General features: G+C 37.2%; 1 protein-coding gene across 5 annotated transcripts in view; it reads left to right on the top strand.

The window, feature by feature from the left end:
• znf521 (zinc finger protein 521) overlaps window positions 1-24021 on the top strand; it is a 188633-nt gene that overhangs the window by 50786 nt on the left and 113826 nt on the right. Inside the window, exon 1 of one of the 5 annotated variants that reach the window (XM_088641989.1) lies at window positions 21683-21802. The exons of the other annotated variants lie outside the window; for them this stretch is intronic. Within the exon in view, the coding sequence (XP_088498115.1) occupies window positions 21778-21802 (25 nt within the window). The 5' untranslated portion in view covers window positions 21683-21777. Of the gene's footprint in view, window positions 1-21682; window positions 21803-24021 lie in introns of those variants that run through there. 5 annotated transcript variants of the gene reach the window in all.

Here is a 24021-nt window from a genome sequence, read left to right as displayed (position 1 = left end):
GCTTTGAATTCAGCAGATTTCTATTGCTGGAGTTCCCCTGAGGTTCCTTTTACAATGCCTACATTTCAGAAATTTGAACTCGAGACCCTTAGGGGGTTCTCTCCGAATGCCTGAAAATGTAGAGTTATATTGTTGCGGGTCCCCGAGCGGTCTTTACTAATACCTGAATTCGGAGAAGCTGGAAATTACAGAGTTCCCCGGGGAGAGCTTTATCCACACCAGGAAGAAGAGAATAACTCTGCGGGGAGATTGCTTAATGCATCGCTGAAATAAAAGAATTTGTGAGAGATGGGTTGAAGTGGTAGTATTTTTTTTCTTTTCCCTTTAGCCACTCCTTTAGCTTAGCCTACTCCTTAAAATAAGAAAAAAAGAAGGAAAGAAAGCCCCAGTTGAAGGGCTCTACTTTAATAAAATTTCAGAAGCGCCTGGAAGAGCAGACGGCTGGGCAAATACCCCTGTGTGCTCTTTTGTCTGAGATACATCTTTTTGTTATTTTCTTGCAAATTTGATTTTTTTCCCCCCTCTCCTTTGGTTGTTGTTGTTAAGTTTCTCGCTCTTAGTGTTTTTCCTTTGTGGTGCCTTTCTTTTTAATTTTTCATTCAGGGTTTCTTCTTCCTGTTCTTCAGATCCTTTTAACACATTCTGAATTTTGAAATGTGTGGTGCAGCCAACTGGCTTGATAAACATTAGACATTCAGAACGATTCTGCAGTGTTTACCTGGATATAAATTCACTGGGTATTATTAGAAACAATGAACTACTTTCATTGAAGTAGTATTTTTAAGCTGCATCTTGGTATTGTCACTGTATTGCCAAATCTGTTATTTGTTTCAGTTTCCAGGAAGCTAAAAAATAGATATTGCTATGTAGACATTTTCACGGTGAATATATTCAACCGTAGTTTCTCAGGATTAATTTATTTCTGTCATTTTTTTTGTTCTTTTATTCTGTCCTATTTCATCTTTGTATTTATACCAGTCTTACCTATTTCCACATTCTCCTATAGCTGCCCTGGATGATTTATCCTGTTGTTTTCATCTTCCTCAAAGCCTACATCCAGAGCAGTCTTTTTTCCTGTTTGTAAATAATTCAGCCGTTCTAGTAACAAGCTATGCTCTTAATAGGAATGCAGTACCTGTGGTATAAAGTGAGGAGGAGTAAAACAAGAAAAAATGTAGAGGTAGATGAAGTAGGGGGTTAATCTGTTTCCATGAAGGAAAAAATGATCTTGCTCCTACAAAACGAACCAGAAGACTAACCAATATTTAAATTTACATTTTGTATTATACACTGACCCCACAAACAAGCAGTACAATGTCCACGTTTTTTGGCGTGATGGTGATTCCTTGTTGAGCAACTTATGATCTCAGGAATACAGAGACCCCACACTCAGGTGGTTGCAGTGAAAGTAAAGGAGACTAATAACGCAGCCTCCTAAACATCGTTGAAGGCTGAATTCTGTTTGAAATTAAAAGGATCCGCACGGCTTCTGGATGCTACTAAAGCTGCCTTTGACAATGTCACCTGACCCTGTTGGCAGAGAGTTTGGAGCCAGAACTCATGTTTAACCAATTACTCCAGGGACAGAATATCGCTTCTGGGCCCACCATGTTACAGAACTGCGTGTTTGGAGTAAAAGATCATTTTTTCCTGTTTCTGCTCTAACATCTGCAAATTTGATTCTCGTTAGGGCTTTCATTGTAACCAGAAAACCAAGTAAGAACATTCTTGTTAATCTGTTGGAAATGTTGAATAGTTATTGAATGCAAGCAACCAATGTTAGAATGCTCAACAGAGAAATAGGGTAAAGTAGTCATTTCCTTCATAAGATTCTTCTTGTTTTCTGAGGTAGAAGCCGGTCCCCTATGGTAATCTTTGAAAATGAGAATCTGAGAATGCATCGTTCCAAAACATGAGTAGGCAGTAATTCAAAGGGGTTCAAACTCTGAAGGTGCAAGAGTTGTCTTATCATAGGTAGTTTATTCCAGTGTGTGGTCCTGAGAGTAAGATTGTGTTGGATCACATAGAATAACTCCCTATGCTGAGACAAAAAGTGTGCAATAATTTCTGATTAAGTCTCTTTCTGTTGTTTTCTGATTTGTTTGCATAGTCAGGTAGTGTTTTTGGTTGCTCTGCAGTGGAATTTTCTGAGATACTTTTTTATCTGTTTCTAGACCCTTATTTCAAGCTTGTAGTTCCATCTAATACATGTGGTTAATCTCATACAAGAATAATGGTTTCCTTATGGTGTTATACATCTTTGCATGCATATTTTAAAGTGAGGGTAAAAGTTTTTTCATAAAACCTGATAGCTCATTATTATGTGCATTTGTGAGAATGAGCTTTGATACCCTTCTACTCAGTATAGCATTGTCATGACTTCCTGGCTAAGGATTATTGTATCAACATCTTTGAGTCATACCCTTAGTGTTTTTGGTAATCAACAAGAAAAGAATGAAACAAAATATTTTAAAAAGCAACCGAATGTATTTACTATATGTTGAAACAGAAAAATATTCAACATAGACAATCTAATGTTGGCCTTCCTAATTTATTTTAAAAACTAAAAAAAATCTGATTGTGAAAAATCTAGATGGGCACGAGAACAAAAAAGTACTTAAAAATCCCAGAGGAAGCAGTTTGTCTCTCTGTATTTAGCTGTTTATTTAAGACATAGAGTTCCACTGCTCTATCAAAAAGTTACCGCCACCTCTTTATGCACTACTTACATCCCATGCAGGGAATGCTTTTATGTTGTTTTTTTAAATTGTCTTATGAAACAAAAAGCAGCAAAGTACCTTATGAAGCCAGCCGAGTGAAACAGCGTGTCTATTGATCTTCGAGCAGGGAAGCTAGCAAGTTTGCTTTGCCAGCTTTACATTTGCTTTAAATTTTATATTTCAGTTAATTCCTTTCTGAATCACTGGCTTAATAAAAGTCAGTCATGACTAGAATTATTAAAATTAGACTTAAACTAAATGACTGCTTGCACTTTATTTTGATTTGAATTTGAGATTTTTGTCTTTAGACCCATGTGCGTGCGTCATTGTTATGTTTTTAGTCTTTAAGTTTAAGTTTAAGTGAAAGGTCAATACAATTCTGTATCCAAACTGTCAGGAGACCTTGCCAAACAACATACTGTAGCTGTTTCTAGGTTGAAAATTGAACCACAACCCAACATGGCAGTAAATATATCTAAAAGAGAAATATTTTTACTACATTGTAACTGCAGCAATATAAAATATGCAGGGGATATAAATGGGTGTAATTTAAAACCATTCTTTAATTTTTGCTGGGTTTGTATGTGGGGCAGTTGAAACCACTGTACAGAACGTCAGTTGTCTAATAATGTTAAAAGGACATAAATGTGACTCACAGTGGTGGTTCTTGAACTATCAAAAGCTCAAACAGATAACTAATGACCTATTCTTTAATTGCTGTATGAAAAGTGCATTATCTTCATAATGAGCTGATACTGATACAGCAGTCAGCCTGATATTGCAGTTTTTAAGCACTTAACCCTGTACTTTATTAAATTCTTTTGAATAAGTGGGTTGTAAGTACTTGGCCTGTGCTTTACAGTAAACATTTATGAATAAAACAGTTGAAGAGCAGTGAACGCAGAACAAATGTGTCCTATATTACCGTCATCTTGCACTTCGTTTGTCTAGTAGGTGTGTTTCTCAACCACAAGAACACAGCATGTTGAGTGAACAGGAATATGATAGGAATAGAAAGACCGATCCCTGTGTTATTGTGGACACCATCATTAAGGTTCTGCAAATTACATGGCAAATGCAAATGACTCACCAGCCTTTACAATGCAAGGTGTCTGTCAAGCTACAATAATGAAATTGATCTGAATGATCTGTAGGATAGTTCAGTAAACAACACACCAGCTACTGGCCATTAGTAAAATATGCCCTGATTAATAATAATTATATCAGTTCTAAAATGCTTGTATTTAAAGGTAAAACTTATCTGCCTGACATTAAACATGACAGAAACAAAGGATAGCAGGCTACTAATAATTGAATGAAAGCATAATTGAATGAATGTAGGATAAAGAAAACATAAACTAAAATTCAGAACTGCTGGTTTGTTACTGTATGTTCCCTAGAGTGGAGAAAGACAATGTCCGAGGTTACAAGAAGCTCAAACTTTCAAGTAAATTAGAGACAAAAACTGGTTTCATTGTTAAGGGGTATACTTAAGAAGGACGTTTTCTGTTTGGGTCCCTAATATCACTGGAGAATTGCCATTCATGTTTTTTACAAAAGAAAAGACAATTCCCACACGTCCTGGGATTGGTCTCATTAAATGGTGTGCTGAATACTGTGCATTCTGGGATTTAACATATTTCCTCTAGACACTTTGTTTTACAGTTACACTTCAAATTGGGGAAATTCCCCAACTATGATGTCACTGATGGTAATTGAATTTCTTACTTAGAGTTCAAATTGCTTTATCTACCCTTCTTTCATCCACAATAAATTTAGCAAAACTTTAACATCGTCTTCATTAGGGAAGTGCACACAGAGAATATGTTAACTGTAATATGTAGTAATGTACAGTATATGTAGAATAGTATTTGTAGTTCTTTAACCCTCCCATCCTCTACATCTTTTTCAGGTGAACTGTAGGTTTGCAGAACGAGATCTCCAGAAGTAGACAGAAATATATATAGTACACAACTAAACATTCTATCCTACAGTTAGCATATGTACTCCGTGTCATTGACAAAATGTTGACCGCATTTAATTGTCATTTCTAATTATTTTTCTAAATATTGGAAGCCCATATTCATTGTAAAGTTTTCTTTCCTTCCACTTTCCTGTCCAGACTGCTCATGTTTGGAGATTGGGAAGTCTTAACAACTTCATATTATACAGGCATACTGGGACAGACATTAAATCTGTGTCACAAATTGTGGTTTAATGTCAAACGAGGTGGCGGCCTGGTTAACATATTTAAAACCATCCTCTCATGATCCATTGTACCGATTGAATCGAAACGTGGAGGGTTCTGCACAAACCAAGTTGTCATCTGATTACTGTTCCGTTTTCTTCATTATTGATGCCGGGACTGTAACACCTGCTATTGCTGTTTATAAACTGTTTGACAAATTAAGTTCAGGAACATTCTAGTGAGCAGATCATTAACATCTGTCACGCTGCCTCTACCAAGATGGCTGCATGGCTGCCATTTTTTTTCTTGGCAAGTCAAACGACCTCTTCGTTGGGAAGTGCAACCATCACACAGTAGCTGTCATGAACAACCAGATTCACTTCTGATTTCCACCTCTCCGATTGCGTCCATAATTCTTTCTGCTCACAGTGGGTTAATAACTGTTTAATGAAATGAGACCTCTTAAGCAAACAGCTCCTGTTCAGGGGCCTGATGGCTAATTACACCCAAACCCGGCAGGTCTATGTCGTACTCTGGATAATGCGTTAGAATCTCCAAGGCAACCGGCAGAGCCTCAGCTAGGCCTGTCAGTCAGCCGGTTGCTGTCTCTATGTGTCTATGCGCTCTGGCCACCTCCTGCGTAATTAATTACCACACCCACCTCACCAAGAACCTGTGGCACTTAGGTGCTCAGTCTCAGAGTTTGATCTCAAGTTTGTGTTCTAGGTCCCCTTGACCTCTTGTATTCTGACTGTGGTTCTCCTTGATCTGTTCCTCTGTTTTTCTGGCTCTGATCTGCGTTTCTGGAGTTTCCTCTGGATGGCACATTGACTCCCTCGCTCCCACCTGCTTGCTCACCACACCAGCCTGCCTGTCTGCCTGCTTGCTTGGCTGCACTCGGGTTCTCTGCACTGTCTCGGACACCTCTGTCTCCCGGGCATGAGCAGTGTTTTAAAGTACCATTCCAGTGGCTCTTATGATTCGAAATGGGGCTCCTGCTTCAACCAAGGTGTCTGCCTACCCACCTTTTTTCTCAAACTTTAAACTATCCTTGCCTTTAGACATAAAGACATAATGACTGGAATCCTTCATCGTAATAAAAACCTGAGGCCTTGCACCTTGCCCATTGCATAAATACAGGTCATTACCTGTTTGATTAATGCATCCTGCACCACTAACATACACTGTGTGTCAAACTTGTTAGGTGTCATTTTAAATTACCTCTTATCACACTTTATCACACTGTAAAAGTAAGTGGGTAGGAACATGCTTGGACCTTTAAAGGCCATGCAGATTTTTAGTCAATTTTGTTTAATCATTGGAAAAGTGTGAAGATAATGAGATCCTGCTCCAGGAAGTGGTTTTGTAATTTTTTGCTCTTATGCTGTGGAATAAAAAGACCCAACTCTTTTGCTCATAAGCACCCTATGTTACAGCTTTAAGCCAGGTATCCTAGCTTCCTGGTTTTTGTTTATGGAAGCTTCTCTTAGTACAAGGTCCTGGAATTGTTCTTCTGCATTATACATGCCTTTATGTTTTTTAAATTTTCAGAACAAGCATGGGCATTAAACAGTACTGAAAGAGATGGAAAAGAGAGCATAATCTCAGGCCAAGTGAGTCCCAGAATCTGTGTATGCATAGAAGCTAAGAGACAAGGACTTTGAATGGCAAACCGTAAAAGCGTCCATTTGTCTTCAGTGCTCTTAGAAATATGCAAAGCTATGAGGTGTGATCTTTGGAAGCCTCCAGGAAAACAACCATAAATCTGTCCATTGCTTGATGACTTTATATGCACATTACAAGGATCTCTTGGCAATGTTTCACAGGTTCTCAGAAGGAAGTGTTCATCAGGGTTGGGCTGATAGTTTCTGTAGTCATATTAATCCCAAGAGGATCCCCTTTCCTGTGTAGCATTGCCATTGTACCATAGCCCCCATTTATTTTTGTTAACCAGTCAAAGAAGCTAAAGGTTTTTCTCATCCTGCAGAAATAAATCTGCCCCACACGTCACAATTTCAGAGCACAAGCATATGGTTTTCGTAAAAAAATGTCTTAACAGTAACGATGTCTTAACAGCAGTGTGTAGCCCTATAAGTTTAAAGAAGAAACCATCAAATTTTAAAGATACTCTGTGTAATAAAGGAATGAGGTACAGTAGTTTAAGTAGATAGCTGTGTAGGCTGCAAAGGAATAAGTGTTTAAAAACTGAAGAAATGATGCCTTTTAATGATTAATTTTTTAGAAATTGTTGGATGAATTACTTTGGGAATAAGGTGTATTTAAAGGAAGAGACCAGATAGGTTAACCACTCTTGATATTTGCTTCATGGTGAAACATGCTTTCTCATCCATCCTAAGTGCCAAATGAGTTTAATACATATGCTACAGTCTCGTCTTTATATTGAACACCCTGTGAACGTGGCTGTAATGAGTTGCTGCCCAGACATAATGATAATGATTTCAGTATGGATCATCATGCATTCATTCCCATATACTGCTTACATTTGCTCTAGGCCCCTCCTTCTGATCTTCGGTGCTCTGTATACAAACTCATAGACGCACACTAACTCACCTTCTCAACAACATTCGAGGTAAGCGAGAATGAAAGTGTGGGGGGACATTTGTGGATGGTTGAGCAAGTAGTGTATAGAAAGATGTTTGCATTGGAATTTAATTTGCTTGCTCTCCAGCAGAAATGGTTATCACTGTTCTTCAGAGCTTGGGAACTTTGGCAGCGGCAGTCCTTGTAAATGTGTAGGCTTAAGTGGAGTAGTACACATTGCAGGGATGAAGTTGTTTATTCATCTGGAATGTATTAAAATTGTGATTAATGATAAGAGGACATCTGCAGTTTTTATACAGATCAAGCCTGGATAGCTTTGGCAATTGTAGATGGAAACAGAGAAAGGGAAAGCCAGCATTTAAAATGATGCTGCTTATCCCTCACTTCCACTAATTATTAATGAGTAAGGCTGAGTTGTTTTTCAACCACAGCAATGTGTCGGGGAATCAAACAAGGAAGGATACAATATCTTGACGTTTCAGACAGAAGAACATGGTCTTGCTTGAGTTGTTTTTTATTACTCTTGTTCCTTCATTGCTGCTTGGCCATAGCTGTTCGTCCTTCACCACTGCCTTTCTGCCTATTTTATAAGTGACAAGTGGGACACGTTTTGAGAAAAAATAAGAACTGAGTGAACTGGTATTAATCAGGAGGGGCTGGGAGGTCAGATATCACGATTCTCTCCTGAGTGCTAATGCACAATATGTAGATTGTGCAGGTCTTTTCTGTCATTCCAAGGGTTGGCCACCACTGGTGCTGTGTGCAGTACAGGATATCTAAAAGAACGTCTTCCCATCCATCTATCTTCTGTCCACTTTATCCAATATAAACCTATTTCTCTTCCTTTTGTGTGGGGTCTTCATGCTCGGAGTGAGAGGAAATACAGACAGTTTTTGAATTTCAAGACCTTTTATGTGGTCTTTGAAAATATTTCAGCCTTGAAATATCAATGACATTTAAATTTTATCGAGTTTATAATTGATACGTCCTCCTATAACCTGCAGAACACAGGGAGCTCTGAGAGCACATTTAGTGAGACATTCTTAAAGACACCATAAATAAATATAATGCATGTGACAATTCTTTTAAAGTTCCTTATAGGAAGGACAAAATCCCAAAATATTTACCTTCACTACTTTTCATATCAGTGGTGGATGTTTTTAAATAATAACAGTATTATTATTGGTATCTGTATTGGTATCTGTATTATTGGTCTTTGTATACTGTACATGTCCTGCTCCTTTATTTCTTGTTTTGAACTGTTCACAGTTAATGGCACTACAGAGGTGTTTTCTGATTTGCCAACTGAAGATATTCTGTTGAATTACATGGCTTTTATAGAGCTTGTATTATTAACTGCACCTTTGAGACACTTTAGGATAACTTAAATTCCTGAACTTTGAAGCCGATCTTTGATGTAACTAGGAGAATATAATGAATTTCTTTTAAACAGAGGAGGGAATACAAAACTATCTGTAGGATACTGTACTGTATCCTGTAAAGAAAGCTATTATTTAACTGTTACTGTTCGTGTTTTTGTAACTGTTTACCAACCCGTGATGTAATAATGCATTTTTTCAACAAAAAAAAAAACACCACTTCAGCATAGAAGAATGCAAAATTAACAGGTAACCCAATGACATGTTACAGCTACAACCCCCAGGCTAAATTGTATCTTATTGAATGCAGCCCTAACCATTCTTGTCCTGGTACAGATTACGTCTTTCACAGATTAAACATATGAGGCATGCAGAAAGAGCACATCTGAAGTTTTGCTATCCTTGATATTGAAGTTTCTTGCATTTGAAAATGAGGTGTGAATCTGAATTATCAGCAGTACTTAGCTTTTTAATCATATTCATGTGTCCACTATTTATAGCAATTCCAAAAATGTTGGTAAAGGAAAGCTTGTGTTTAGGAAAATGCCGTTTATTCCATTTCACTTTTACATAAATCCTTTGCATTTAAATGTTAGGTATCTTGATTTTAGAATAGGAATAAGTAGGAAAAAAATTATGTTAAGATTACAATATTGAGGACCCCTAAAGGTGCTTTTCCTAGTGGAGACTCAGCTCTCTGATCCAGGCATTTCAGGTTAGAGTCTGGCTCTTGTCACTAGCTGACTGTGACTGGATTCCCCAAGCACTGGTGCACTGTTGGTTGAGCACCACTGAGAGTGTGTTGGGACTGTGACTCCTGGCAGCTGCGACCCCAGTGGTTTCCCGGGATCTTGCAGTCTCTTGGTGCTGTAAGTGAAGAATGCCGTTTCCTCTAGTCTGTGCTGAACCTCCTGTGTTGTAGCTCATGATGTATTAAAAGTGGGCAGGTCAAGAGCGTCTCACTACACTTCCTTATTTTCCCATGTTTGCGGTTGTAGAGTTCATAGAGGTTCACCATGATGTGATGAGCATGCAATTGCAGATTCCAGATCACGTGGGTTTGTAACAAGAAATAGTAGGAAATTCTGAATTAAAAATATATATTAATATACAATCCAGAACTGCTATAATTTTCAAGCTTTTCCTTTCTGGAATGGAAAACTAGTGTAATTCTTTCCTTCATTTTTAATTTCTTTTTAGGCTGCTGTTGGCTTATTTAATTTAAAGTTATGTCTTACTAGAATGGAATGAAGCTCTGCCAACAATTAAAAGGTAAAAGCACATTTAGGAAGGAATGTAATCAAACTGTTCTTGGTTTATTTTTTAGAGTTTCCAAGAGGTTACTGCTGTCAACAGTTCATTTTTCTAAGTTACTCAGAATGTCATTGGCTGGAATGATACCTGAGATGCAGTCCAATTGCCATGTCTGTAGTTTGGGAAGTTGGTAATGTGCACAAAGCAGGGAGCAGTTTTCTATCCCCTGCAGACGAAGGACCGAGGAGCTGTAACAGACATCCAAGTGACTCGGACAGCACCTGATATCTGATCTGAAGTTGGCAGACTTTGGTCACAGTGTCTCATTGCGTTTTGACACTGCATTTCATGGCATGTGGCATAACAGCAAGTGACACATTGCCCCGTCGCCAGGAAGGGCTCTGGATGAGTATCGCCCCGGTTGTCTGGAGCAGGGCAGACAGATTGATCCATGGCAGGAGCAAACTTGCATGACATTTTTGGTGTAGTGTAAAGAGGCATCTTGTCATGTTTGCTGTGCGGAGAAGCCTACTCAGATTACACAGAGTCCAGTCAGAGATGCCACGGTGAAGCAGTGCTGTGGCATCTCATCCGTATAGTGCAGAATGTCATTCAAAGTGCCCAGAGCTTCCTGTGAACTGCCTGAGAGCAGCGCTGCCTCTTCAAAACGTGATTAGGCAAGAAAGTCAAATCGCAGTGTGAAAAGCTGCTGGATTTTAGGTGACTTGTGTGGATGTGCAGGGTGTTTGAGCCATGTAAATCACTCTCTTATTATACTCCATTGAATTATCCCATGATCTGAAACTAATATGAATTCCGCTTAATGTGAGAAGCTTTTCAGCTGTAGAATCTAACCACATTCTGTAATGTGAAACATTTATCTGATCTGAAGAGGAACTGTCATGTATACAGATTATATAATATTGTTTAAACAGAGCACAGAAACCATAGTTTAAGGGGTAAAAGCTTTACAAAGTGAGGAATCTCTCATGGGAGTACTTACCTTTCTTTTTGACATGAGCAGTGGTAGAGAAAAGTCTTTTGAAATGTGTCAAGAGCACACAATTTCATTGTTAACTAGACTTTATATTTTACCTTCACAGCTCTCTTTCTTGAGATGAACCCTTTAATTAAGCCTTTATTATTTTAATTTTGAAATTCTCAACATTTTTATTCTTGGACAAGATAATCCTGGAAAAGCATGTCAAAGGTCAAAGTTACTTTTCTCATTTAGTCTCTATGGCACATTATGTATAAAGTGTTAAGACGGTAACTCTTGGCTTGTTACAAAATTTCATTTTTATCCTTTTTTGCCAATGCATAATGCAATTTTATCTGATCCCAGACAAAGAAAGGGTCTGTGAGGGTAACTTAAGTCCTCTGCAGTATTGTTCAGCTCCGTTTACCACTGTGTCCATTTACTTAACAAGGCATTTATATTATGATATAAAAAACTTTAAATTTCCAGGCAATATAATTTTTGCATTTGACTGTTCAAAACTAAAGCAGTTAAACATGTCTTAAATAGTTTTGGAACACTATCAGAGTACAGTAAAATAGGTGTGTATGGGCTGTAAAAGGGCCGATAATTGATGTGGGAATTATTTGTAATATGCATCTGTGCTCTTCTCTTCTCATGAGCACAGTTTATTTAATTAGAGTGGAAACAAATCCACTCATAAAACAATAAAACAAATTGGGTGACGTAAAGACAGATATAAGTATTAAGAAATAATTTAAGATGGAATATGTGCCACACAATGACTTGCATAGGCAAGGTTTGTTTGCAGTATGATTTAAACCATGGTGATGTGAAGGCTTTGTGTTGAGGTGTTGCTGGTGAAGTTCCACAAGAGAAGCCAGCAATGCGAAAAAATAACATTTAAAAAAAAGTAAATAATAAAGGTTAAAAAGTAAGATGTTGTAAAGTAGTGATTAGGCTTAACATTAAAGGGAATGACAGTGGTCTTTCTTCAGTGGTGTGATAGACTTTACAAACAGTTCGTAATTAAATCTCCCAACACATCCCAAATGATCGGGGTGGGTTTCTGTAATGCTGTTATTCTTTGGACAGCAGACCATATCACACAAATGAATGCAGGAGGAGCATCTGGAAAATGTTATTTCTGTGCCAAGGAAAATCAATTGTCGTATCAAGAAAATAATCTTCTTTGGGCATATAAGACCCTCAGCATGATTTTGTCTTGGGGACATTTCAGATTCAGATTTTCTGTTTGTATTTGTTGCAAGTAGCAAAGTTCAGACATTTTGTGACTGTGATTTATGGGCTGAAAATTATTTTTGATACATTTTGGAAGTTTGACTTCACTGCGTTATCGAGACTCTGGGTTGTCATTTAAAAAGGAGGGTGTTAACAGTTCAACCAGGATTGAAATCATATCAGTGTTATATTTTGTAGTACACAAAGTTAATATACCCCCCCCACACACACACAGCCTCTACAGCCCCAAGCCCTCAGCCTACTTCAGCCCTCCTCCTCTCTGCTTTATTAGTCCTCAGCTGTGATGAGCTGTCAGTGTTTCAGTAATCCTGATAACTGAGGGTTTTCCTCAATGTGCAGAGATATGGGAGATAAGATAAGCCAGTCTCAAAATATAAAGAGGTACGTTAACTGCTCTGACTGCTGGTAGTGAGAGATAAGACACCTCAAGCCACTTGGAGGACTTCAGACAGGATGTAAATGAAGCCAACAATAAAAAGTCATTTTGAGTCTGAGAGTAGGAGCACTGCTATTTTTTATTCCTTTAAAAACAACCTTGACAGTACACAGCTTAATTTGGTGCGTTTCACACTTTGTTCTGATTGTTGGGAATGGCAGCTGCTTGTTGTAGCCTGAAGCCACAGGCGCTGTAATGGGTTGGGCTAACGGAGGTTTACAAAATGCTGTGATACCTCAGTAGCTAACGAAACTCAATGTCACATGAGGCACGCTCACTAAAGAGCAGTAAAATGCATGAAGCGAAGGAAGAGTGAGGCTTTTATTTTTTCGGTTGTACCCTTTGTGATCAGTTATGATGAAGGTAGGACGAGTTGGAATGCAGACATATCTATAGCACAGTGTGTGTTCTGTGCTAAAATGTTAACATCGTTTTGATCATCACTGCTATTTTGTACCACAGAGAAAAAAATTACAGTGACAGTAGTGTTTAGGTTTCGACTGAGGTGCGTTCACAGACCTACTAGAGACGGGGCTTGTGTCCTGTGTTTGTTCCCCCCTTTACTCCAGCTCTATGAAATTTAATACTTTAAACATCTTATAGGAATTTGAATTTCTTTGTATGCTGCCCATCCTTCATTTGTATTTTTTCAAGACCTTATATGCTACTTAATTAGTATGGGTAGATGGCAGAATTCAGAAAAGTTCTTTGATTCAGTTTCTATCCATTTAAATGTCGACTTAAGCCAAAAACCTTGCATTATGTTTAATGGATAATGACCACTAAAAGCTTTGTTATTTTGACATTAACGCTGAAGATGCTTTCTAATCTGGTGTACCATCATTTCTGTGATTGTGGCAGCATCACATGGTGCACTGAAAGGCCAGCCCAGATGTGGGGCTTCTGATGTCATGATGAGTGAAAGAGTTATGAGACAGAACATCATTTTATGTGAATGTTCTTACTGTTCTGTGGCCAATAATGAGAGACACTGAGTGAGGGGCACAAAAAGAAGCAAAACAAATTGATTTCTGTTTTATACTTGTCTTAACGCATAACAAACTATGATCTGTGATATTTATAGTATTAAGTCAGAGATTTGCATAAGTGAATTAACGTTGTACGTCTTGTAAGAGTGGCTAATTATACGTTCTAATAGTAAGCTAAAAAAGCTTGAAAATTAATCTTACAGTCTTAGATTTAAAAATGTATAAGTGGTAATGTGTGATGTAGAATGGATTCTAATGTATTGTATTGTACCATGAACTGCAATATATTGTACTGTTCATTTTATCTAACCAATAAATTGTTACTTTCTGTCATATTTCACTGAATTTGTCCTACCACTTTATTGCTGTGTGGACTACATTTAACTTCATTTCTTTATTCCCTCTGCCCTTCCTGCATTTCATTTTGCTAGCTGTCTTTCTTTTTTTGTTAACATTCTGTAAGCTGCTGTAAGCTTGCATAACCCTGTGCCATTTCACATGGTTTCAGATGCTGAGACCGCAATTTGGAACTTCAAGGAATCTGAAATAGTTTGCACTAAAAGTAACAACAATAATTACTTAACAGGCGCTGATATCCTTTTGATTTTCAGTCCCATTATATCAATCTCACCCCCTTAGACAGAATTTTCTCTCATCAGGCGTGAGTGACTGTGTCAATGTGACACATAGTGCCCCAGAATGTCAGCCTGGCAGGGCGAGAAGAGTTATCGCCAAAACGTGCCTGCACAGTGTAGTGAACACATGGAAGGAGAGATAAAACAGCTTGGAGAGGGTTACAGTCTACAGAGGAGCAATGGACTAACAGGCTTGTGAAGTTGGTGTATTTGTCAGGAAAAGGTGCTAAGAAATGCCTCGGTGAAGAGGCTTATGGAAAGACACACTTGAATCTTCAATGGGTTAGTTTTTTAACATTGTTTACATTTCATTATTGCTCTAACACTTCAAAACTTATCCAGCAGGTATATCACTCTGCTCAACCAATGAAGCTCAGCAGGTGTGAGCCTGGTCAGTACCTGGATGGGAGACCTCCTGCTGCTGGAAGGGGTGTTAGTGGGACCAGTAGGGGGCGCTCACCCTGCAGTCTGTCTGGGTCCCAATGCTCCAGTATAGTGATGGTTATAGTTATACTGTATAAAGGTTCCGTCCTTTGAATGAGACATAGAACAGGTCTTAGGAGGTCCTAACTCTGTCGTCATTAAAAATTCCAGCCTGTTTCTCAAAAAGAGTAACATTGTAACCCCGGCGTCCTGGCCAAATTTCCCATTGCCTTTAGTAGTCATGGCCTCCTAATAATCCCCATCTCTCAGAGTGGTGTCATCATTCTGTTCTCCTCCCCACTGAGCTGGTGTGTGGGGAGTGTACTGGCGCATCATCCAGGTGGGGCTGCACACTGGTGGTGGTGGTGGAGGGAAGTCCCCATTACCTGTAAAGCACTATATACGTGGAGTTTCCAGAAAAACAGTATGTAAGTGTAAGGAATATTATTATTATTATTAGACACCTCTTGTCCTATAGTGCCCCCTTTTTACTGTGCTTTGTGACTTTTTTTGGCAGAAATAATTATGATTCATAATAAACATCATGAAAATGAAGAATATTTTACCTCAAATTCCCATGTGTTAATGGTTGCAATTCCATACTTGGCCTAGTAGCTCTGCAGAAAATTAGATAAACAAAATATACAATATGCCAACCAAATAACCTAACCAGTCAGTTTCATTCGCTTGTGAGATATACAGTATGTCCATTATGCTTGTACTAATGCATGGGGCTTCATCCACAATAGTTTATTGTACATAAAACACACTATTTTTTGTACAAAAGTGTGACAAATTTGTATTGTAAAATGTTTTCCTTAATGAATTTGAGTAGACAGTACAGAGATAATGTACAAGAAGATTCATGTCTCCCAATGGAATCCTGAGGAGCAGTCATTTAAACATTTCACACAAAATCCAACATGGCCACAACATCAGGTCCTGTCCATTTCACCTTAAATAAAATCTGTCACTATAATATAGTATTAATCATAATAGAATTGTTTTTTAACTCAGATCCAGTTCTGCATTTTGTTTAAAAAACATTTGTTTTTTTTAAATGATGAAAAGTGTGCCAAACATGTTAAGAATGTATGAATAATTTGGGATTATTTGGAATTTGGGAAGTGTATTAATTTTAACTCTGTCTTTGTTCTTGTCACAGAGAGAAACCATAAGAGGTTTGTTTAAAGGAGTGATGAAAATTAAAAGCAACTTAAGTCTGCTTCCATGATATGAGGAATATCTAGAATTATCTGATTAATATCTAAAACCTGTTTAATCCTGAGTAATAATTGTAAAGGGAACAGATTGGAGTCTGTGTGTTAAACCATTAAAGGGAATCTTACTATCAATATTAAGTGAAGAGACTGGCCAGTATGAACTGTATTTTTTACCTTCAGTAGTAAAGATATTGAGGCCATAACATAAACATAAAATGTGAGGTACTGGAGCAAATGTGATTCAGAAAAAAAATATGGCAGAGTAGGAGGTGGGCTTGGAATCCGTCAGGTCCAGGAATGTTTTTACTTTGTATTGGTTTAATCGCCTTCACACGAAAGAGAGGTTCCTTTACACATGACTGTGGGTATTATGGCTGTAGGATCAGGAATAGACTCGGAGGTGGAAGAATTTTAAAATCTGCTCATTCATTGATGAGGAGCTGTGTGTTTTAAGACAAATGTAATAGTTGCAGTGTTTCTGGTTATTTTTGTAGCTTCAGAAAATAGATTTGATTTTTTGTCCTTTTTAGTGGAGGGAGAAAAGAAAAAATCTTTACAAGAACAATAGGCTTTCAGCCATTTTGGCTTGGAAATTCGTCAGACAACAGTTAGAATTGAAATAGCTTGAAACCGAACACTCTACCACGTCACCACTCTCATTAAACAACAGTAATGAGACAGTCTTGCAGCCAAGTTACATTTTGCACACTTTAATACATACATTTTATTTTGCTTATTGTGTATGTTTTAAATATAACTTCTAAAAGGAATTTTGGAACCAACCCGGTCTTTTGATTTCAACCTAGAAGACTCAGCTCTTCTGTGTGCTGTTTGTTTACTTTGGTTCTAATACAGTGCATGTAATTTATCCTGGTGCAGAATCTCTCAGAATATTGACTTTTAATCACTGATAATCAGATTGATTTAATTTCACCTTTCATCTCGTTTTACAGAACTATATCTCTGCCATCAGAAAAAAAAAATATGAAGTATGACTTTGTAACTGGGAGTTAGAAGTGGAAATCAGATGTTTGTGGGGAAATAACACTTTATTCGTTTCATAATACCACTAAGTTATTGCACAAGATACTGTACTAAGTTTTGTGGGAAAGGTCTAAGTTCTTTGATATCCCTGGGGAATTTGGAAAATTAAAAACACCCTAATTTAATTCCCATGGCAACTCTGGGTTGTCACAGATAAGCTGATGTCAATGTAACTTGCATCAGTGCAATTTAGATCTGTGTTGGAGTAAGTGCAGAAAACAGTTTCTATGTATGAGTATGTTATATTGATCTTTAAATAGAAAAGGTGGACACTGAAATGCATTGTAAAGGATCTAATTTCCTTGCATGTATATATTTTATTTTAATATTTTTTATATAAACAGTAGAACTCAATGACCTACTGTACATTGCTAACTGATATGCAAATAAAAGCAAGCACACGGGCTCATTTGCAAATCATAACCAATGATGAAAAAGGCTAATTTGCCAAGTTCAAAGTCTTAATACTCTTGAAAATTAGATGTTTCATCTCAAGAGTCTTTTCTGGTGTGTATAATTTTTTTCTTTTCATCATTTACTGCTACCGGGCCCCATACTGGATATGTGATACCAACCTTAGCAACAGCAGCCAGTTTCAAGACTCCGAGTCCTTTCGCATTCGTCTGTCTGCGTCCCTTCCTGTGCTGGTTCGCAGCCTGAAGTTCTCCTGCTGCAGCTGGTACATAAAAGAGAGCTACAGATGCCATGAGACTGGCAGCAAGCCTTTATGAGGTACAGTGCCCGTGTTAAGGTGTCCCAGTGCTCTTGAACTAAATAAACTAATCCAATACACATTGTATGGGGCATTAAAATCTGGGCATCTGTATCAGGATAAAATGAACATTAATTCATTGTTTACAAATTAGAGTTTACAAGACATACAAGTTAAACAATGCCGATAACTAATCATGGAGTCTAAAGGAGAGAATTGGAGGGTCCATATCTTATTCAAAAACTAATAATTTTTTGCAGACAGCCTGTAGTGCTTCTTACATGTATTTTTATAAACTATAATACAATATGTATAAATGAGGCATCTGCGTCTACCGCAGCCTTTCTAGCACTGAGAATTTATTCATGCGGTATTAAATACAGCATGAGTAGTTACACTTTTCATTTTCCTTTATTGTCTTTGGCATTGTTTTTCTGGTACCAACTTGACACAAGGTGCTAGTAATGTGATTTCATAGACTCTTACATTCTATGTTAAGCTGCTTATCAAGTAAATCTGTACAAATTGCTGTCCTTGTAGTTCATCTGCTTTTACAGATTCACAAACTCTGTCAGTCAGGGGTCATACTTCCATGCAAATTCAAGAAAGAATCCACAAATTTGAATTTATGAAATTTAAAAACACAGTAATACACATAGTATATTGAAATAATCATAGTTTCTACTATGGCATAAAATAGTTCCAGTGAATACAGTCTGGACATTTCTTTAATTGAGAATATGACTTATGATTGGAAGAACTTTGATTTTCTGTCATTTGGTGAATTTCCAGGCTTTTCTGGGTATTTAGTTTGACTGTGTCTGGGGTCCTTACTCAGTTTGAAAATTATTGTGCTCTAACATAACGTGTTTGTAAATGTAAGATTTTGAATTACATTTACAAGCCTGTCTAAGAAGAGCAAATATTTATGCTCGCACATTACGATGCAAACAAATAAATTGCAATGTGTTTGGTAACAAAAATGCATCAACATTAATAAAGGAGGGCTATGATAAGTTAATGTTGGTACAGCACTGTGAGTCTTGTGATGTTCTAATAAACTATACAGTATGCAGCGAAATCTGTCTCGGCAAAGAAAATGCAAAAACCAAGAATTTCTAAAGATCTTATATTGAGAGTCGGTGTGTGATTGGGCCTTCGAAATTTGTTAATATTGGTAAAGTAGTTCTTCCGCACTGTAAATGAAAGTCTCCAGCCAGCACGATGGACTGGAAATACTGTGAGTGCATCAGCTGAGGCTGGGGTGGATCGAAATGCTTTTGTTTTTTTCCCCCAGTTAGAAATACACATATTCTTTATATGATACAATGATCTAAGTTTATATATTAAACTTAGATTAGTTTAGTTTATATATAAGTTTATATATACCAGAGTTGGACAACTGCAGTCCTTTAAGGCAATAGTACTGTTGTGTTTTATATCTTCCTTTGATCTTAATTACCTAAATGAGCAGATTACTTTATAAAACATTGAATCATCCAATTTTTTCAGTTTTAGAGGTTTCTTATTGAAAAAACCTAAAGACTGGAGATGATCAACCCTGAAGTGCAGAAGTACAGTTTTTTTCAGTTTGCTGTGAAGGTAACATCTGCCCCTTTTGCCCCTTTTCATCAACATTATTGAATTTGTTCCATTTTCAGAAACAAATGCATTTTGTGATATAAAGAATTTATTTTGCTTAATTTATTGCTGAAGTCCAGTTCAAAATCTGAGTGACTTATTTCATCCAAAGGGAATGAAAATGCAAAGCCAAAAATTAACAAATACGATAGTAAAAAAAAATCCTGAATATATCAATACTGTATATGTTTACACAAAACATGTTTTACATATCATAGCTACACTCAGTGATAAAATGATTGGAAAAATAATTGTAATGCATTTGTGAACAAATAGACAGATTTGAAGAAATCTGTCTGTGGATGTGTGGGTGTGCGCTTATGTATGGGGGTGGATATGTTTTGTGACACATGGTAAGGGTGAGTTGTGAAGGGCTAGCATGCTTAAAGAAAATGCTTACAAACTACACAGTTATGGGAATATGTTTGGAGGGGAGGCAGTCATTTAGACAAAATATATTATTTAGAAAATTAGATATTTTTTCTTTGTCCTGGGTAGCATTTGTGATGGGAAGTCTGTGGCACGTGTATACAGCAGAATCACAACAGAGAAGAGACCAGTACAAATACATGAACAACTAGGAAATTTCCCAACTTGTATGGCTTTAGTTCTATAAAATGATCAGGCAGACTATAGAAGTACATCTGTGAGCACATCTCATGTTTCAAATGTTTCACATTGAACTTTCCACCCAGACATAGCTAACTTGTATTGCCCTAAAAATCTCTTCATTTCAGTCTTAATATACAGATCCTTGCTGGCAAGCACTTTTGCCCATAAATATGACTAAACAGATGTTAAGTGCTACAAATGGGTTTCCAGCTGTCCTTCAGCCTGCACGAACAGAGCAAATGTGTTGTTTTGTTCCATGTTGCAGACTTAAAAAAAAAAGAATGAAAAAATGTCAGGCCTAAGATGGAGGTCTTCCTCCCAGGATATGACAGGCTGTTGGCCAGAAGATGCTCAGGAAGGCCTGGCAGACTAACAAAGACAGCCCTTGAGCTGCAGGGTGTAGTTTCAGCCTCACATCCCCTTTGGCTGCAGCACAGAGACTGTTGCAGTGTGGCCAGCCAGCAAAATTAGGAAATAAGGACTTTTTTATTTACTCAGGCTGCTGAATCATGGGCATTCCTGTCTACGCAGAGGAAAACGAGGCAGCTCCTCTTTCCACTGTGTCCCAAGAGTGTTGCCTGCTTTCATCTGCGAGTGTTCACACACTTGTATTCCTGTGTCTTATGGAAATGCAAGAGAGGCCTATCAGCGAAGGAGAGATAAGCGTTAGTCAGCTTGAGAGTCTTTAATCCAAAGGATTGGATGGGCATTTAATGGTTGATATAGGCTGTTCGTTCAAGCTTATTTTCAGTTCATACTTGAGTTTTTTTTCCTGTTAAGTGTATGAGCTTCTTCACTTTTCAGAATCGATGCATCGTTGGGGAAATTGGAAATTGTAATAAAGCATCTTTCTTCCCTTTAAATTTAATGCCTCTTATTACTGGACTTTTACAAAACACCCAGGCTACATTTCCAGTTTCATCCGACTATTATCCTTTATTTCTGTATTTCCTTCCTGCCATCATCTGTGCCTTCTTCTACAGACAGACGCTGATCGTGATACTTCAGCATGTCGTAAGTGACAGGAGTGTAGTGACAAAAGCTGTTTTTTTTTAGTATGGTCTTAATTTATATTATATGTATAATACCAGACAAGTTGGTGGTGTGGAAAAACTGATATTTCTTATCATTTTTTGCCTAATTAGTTTAAACGTACTGAAAAATACATTTTGTTTACAAGTGTTGTTGGAATAAAACATTAGTTTGTTCTGAGGCCTTTTCTTTTAAATACATGAAGCATAAGATAATCTGTATATTTGTAGTGCTTAATTGGGCGCCTTTTTTTCTACTAAGAGGATGCACTGACACACACATCCCACTGCAATGTGAAGGGTAACCATTTCTGTTCTGCTAAGGAAATAGGTCCACAAGGGCTGCATTTCTTTTTTTTAAAAGCTGTGGCTGTAATGCAATTGTCTGAAATGGGCATGAAGACAGCTGTGGAATTCAGGTTGTTTTTAGTGCGTTGTGTGGTGGTTGGTGGCCATCTGGCAGTCCAATCGAAGCGCTGTTTTCAACAGTTTCAAGGTACAGGGAAGGACTGGAGTCTCGTCTGTTTCCTGTGGATAAGCCTTGGCCAGATAAGAGCAGCGAAATTCGTTCTACCTGAAAGACAGATCACCATATATTTAGAGGGCTTTGGGCATTCTGTAGGTTGCTGAGTTGTGAAATATTAGTAAAGCTGCTAACGTTCACACAATCTAGAGAGACATAGCACATGCAGACATATCCAAGCATTCCAGGTAAGAGGAAAAAAGTAGTACTTTTTTCTGTTTTAGACTGTGTTTTATTCTGTTATCTGCCTAATAAATCGAGTTTTCCCTCTGTTTTTCCTGTTTCCAGTTGTACAAAACTTGTTTTGTCTCTACACATTTGGAAGGACCAGTTTTATTTAAGTAAGGAAATTCTCAGCCCTGAAGCTTTTGCTGAAGGAAGAAGTGGTGCACAACCTTTTGAACTTGTGCTGAAACTTGAGTTTGGCTCAGAGGTTTATTATGCAGTCTCTATAAACCTTACGTGTCACATAAAACCTGCAGCTCTTAATTAAAAAAAATCACTCCCTATTGCAGTTAACCAAAGGTTGAACTGCATAATTACTTCTTGTCTTTCACTTTTTCTTTCATCATGTGTGTGAGAAAAAGGCAATTAATAATAAATTAAATGAGGTAAAAAGTAGCCTTTTAGGATCTTTTGTCTAAGAGTAGTTCTCACTTTTTAGAGTTTTGAAAATGTTACAGCCCACTGTTTTTGTTTGTTATGTTAAACTCGTTCTGTAGTTTTATTTGATATATTATAATTATTTGCAAACATGATTTACATTTGTCTTTGTTTCTATAAAAGTGCTATAAAAGTTTTTTAACTACGTTTTTTCTTTTATGTCTTTTGTTTTGACCTCAATTTCGGTTGATGTGGAATATAGACTGCTTACACTGTTTTGTGACGTAGGAGCTGGAAAGATAAGGAGATACAGTACTCACTTCATAGATGCCTAAAAACTTGCTCTGGTTTGTTTTGTTAATTTTTAGGTGTGATTCAAATTTGTTATGCATCCTCTTGAACAAATTCTTGACTCATGTGAATAATTTAATTTATCACTGTAGAAAAATTTGAAATAAAGATCAACTTGTCCTGTTGTGGATTACGTCTATGGTATAGGCAGAGCAGTAAGTCATTTTTCAGCAGTGTCTTTGGTATTATAATAAGCAATAATCTAAGGATGAATCCATCATTTATGTCCATAATGCAGTGCCTCTAGTGAATCTGTTGCAGACATTGAGTCAGATTATCCTAAGATGGTAATTCTTCACTATAGAAAGTCTTTTCTGTGTGCTTATTGGTAATGACTTATTTTTGTTAAGTGTATAAAAATGCAGAACTCATAAGGATTTTGACATGACTATTCACTGTTGTGTGATAATGCCTGTCGCAGTACAATTTTTATTGAGGAAAAGATGTTCACAAAAAACGTATAATTCTGAAGAGATATTTCTTAAGTGATGGGAAAAAAAGTCGGCTAAAAGGTCATAACAAAATAGACAAAAACAAATCATACTGGTCACGAGTTTGAAATGGAGAGACATCATCACATTGTGCTTCTCTGTTTTTCACAAGCTTATTGATCCAAGAGCCTCATCAAGTAATTTCTTCAGAGATTCCAATGAAGCAGCACCAACAGAATAGCTTTATAATTAGCAAACACACATTATTCCATAAGGAAATGCATCTTATCTTGGGCTCTGGATCAGTGTTGTTCGCTTTCAGGAGTGCAGATCTCTGCATGGAGGCTGCAATCGTGCATAGACTAAGTTAAATAGTCCTCTGTAAAGTGCAGGCTAGATGTGATGATTAAAAATACATTTTCTAAATGAGAAGTGTAGTAATAAGGTACAGCTATTCTATGGCAAATGCTGCATGAAATGTTTTTGCCTATTAAACAAATTTGGATTATAAATTTATTAGAGTTATTTTTTTGAAACATTTGAACTCCAGTACCAAACCCTTGTCAGAAGACATTTTGCAAAGTAGGGCTTTATTTTACTTTTATGTGATAAAAGTAATACCAACATTTCTGACTTGTTCGCATCCTCGTCTTTTGAATTAATTCATGTAGTTTTTAACATGTTTTTATTAGACGATATTAGATGATATATGGAAGAATTCTTCATATGGAATTAAGGATCAGAATTACATTTGATTTAAAAAACTTTGGAGCGAGCACTAACATTTCATTTTATGGTTCTTTTCCTTTTTTACAACCATAAAGTCCAAACTGTGATCCTCAGCCTCACAGTAAAGTGGTAACGTAAAGGGAACTATGACATTTTGTTCACATTTCATGGTTAGAAACAATCAGCATTGATCAGTGCATTTCAAACTGCAATAAAAGTCAGATTCAATTCAATTCAATTCAGTTAAACTTTATTGTCATTAAACTTACACAGGTGCATAGTATAATGAAAAG

Source organism: Lepisosteus platostomus, chromosome 8, assembly GCF_059453375.1.
Source record: "Lepisosteus platostomus isolate fLepPlt1 chromosome 8, fLepPlt1.hap1, whole genome shotgun sequence".
NCBI lineage: Eukaryota > Metazoa > Chordata > Actinopteri > Semionotiformes > Lepisosteidae > Lepisosteus > Lepisosteus platostomus.
The sequence above is the reverse complement of the archived record's forward strand: the minus strand, read 5'-3'. Positions and strand labels throughout refer to the sequence as shown.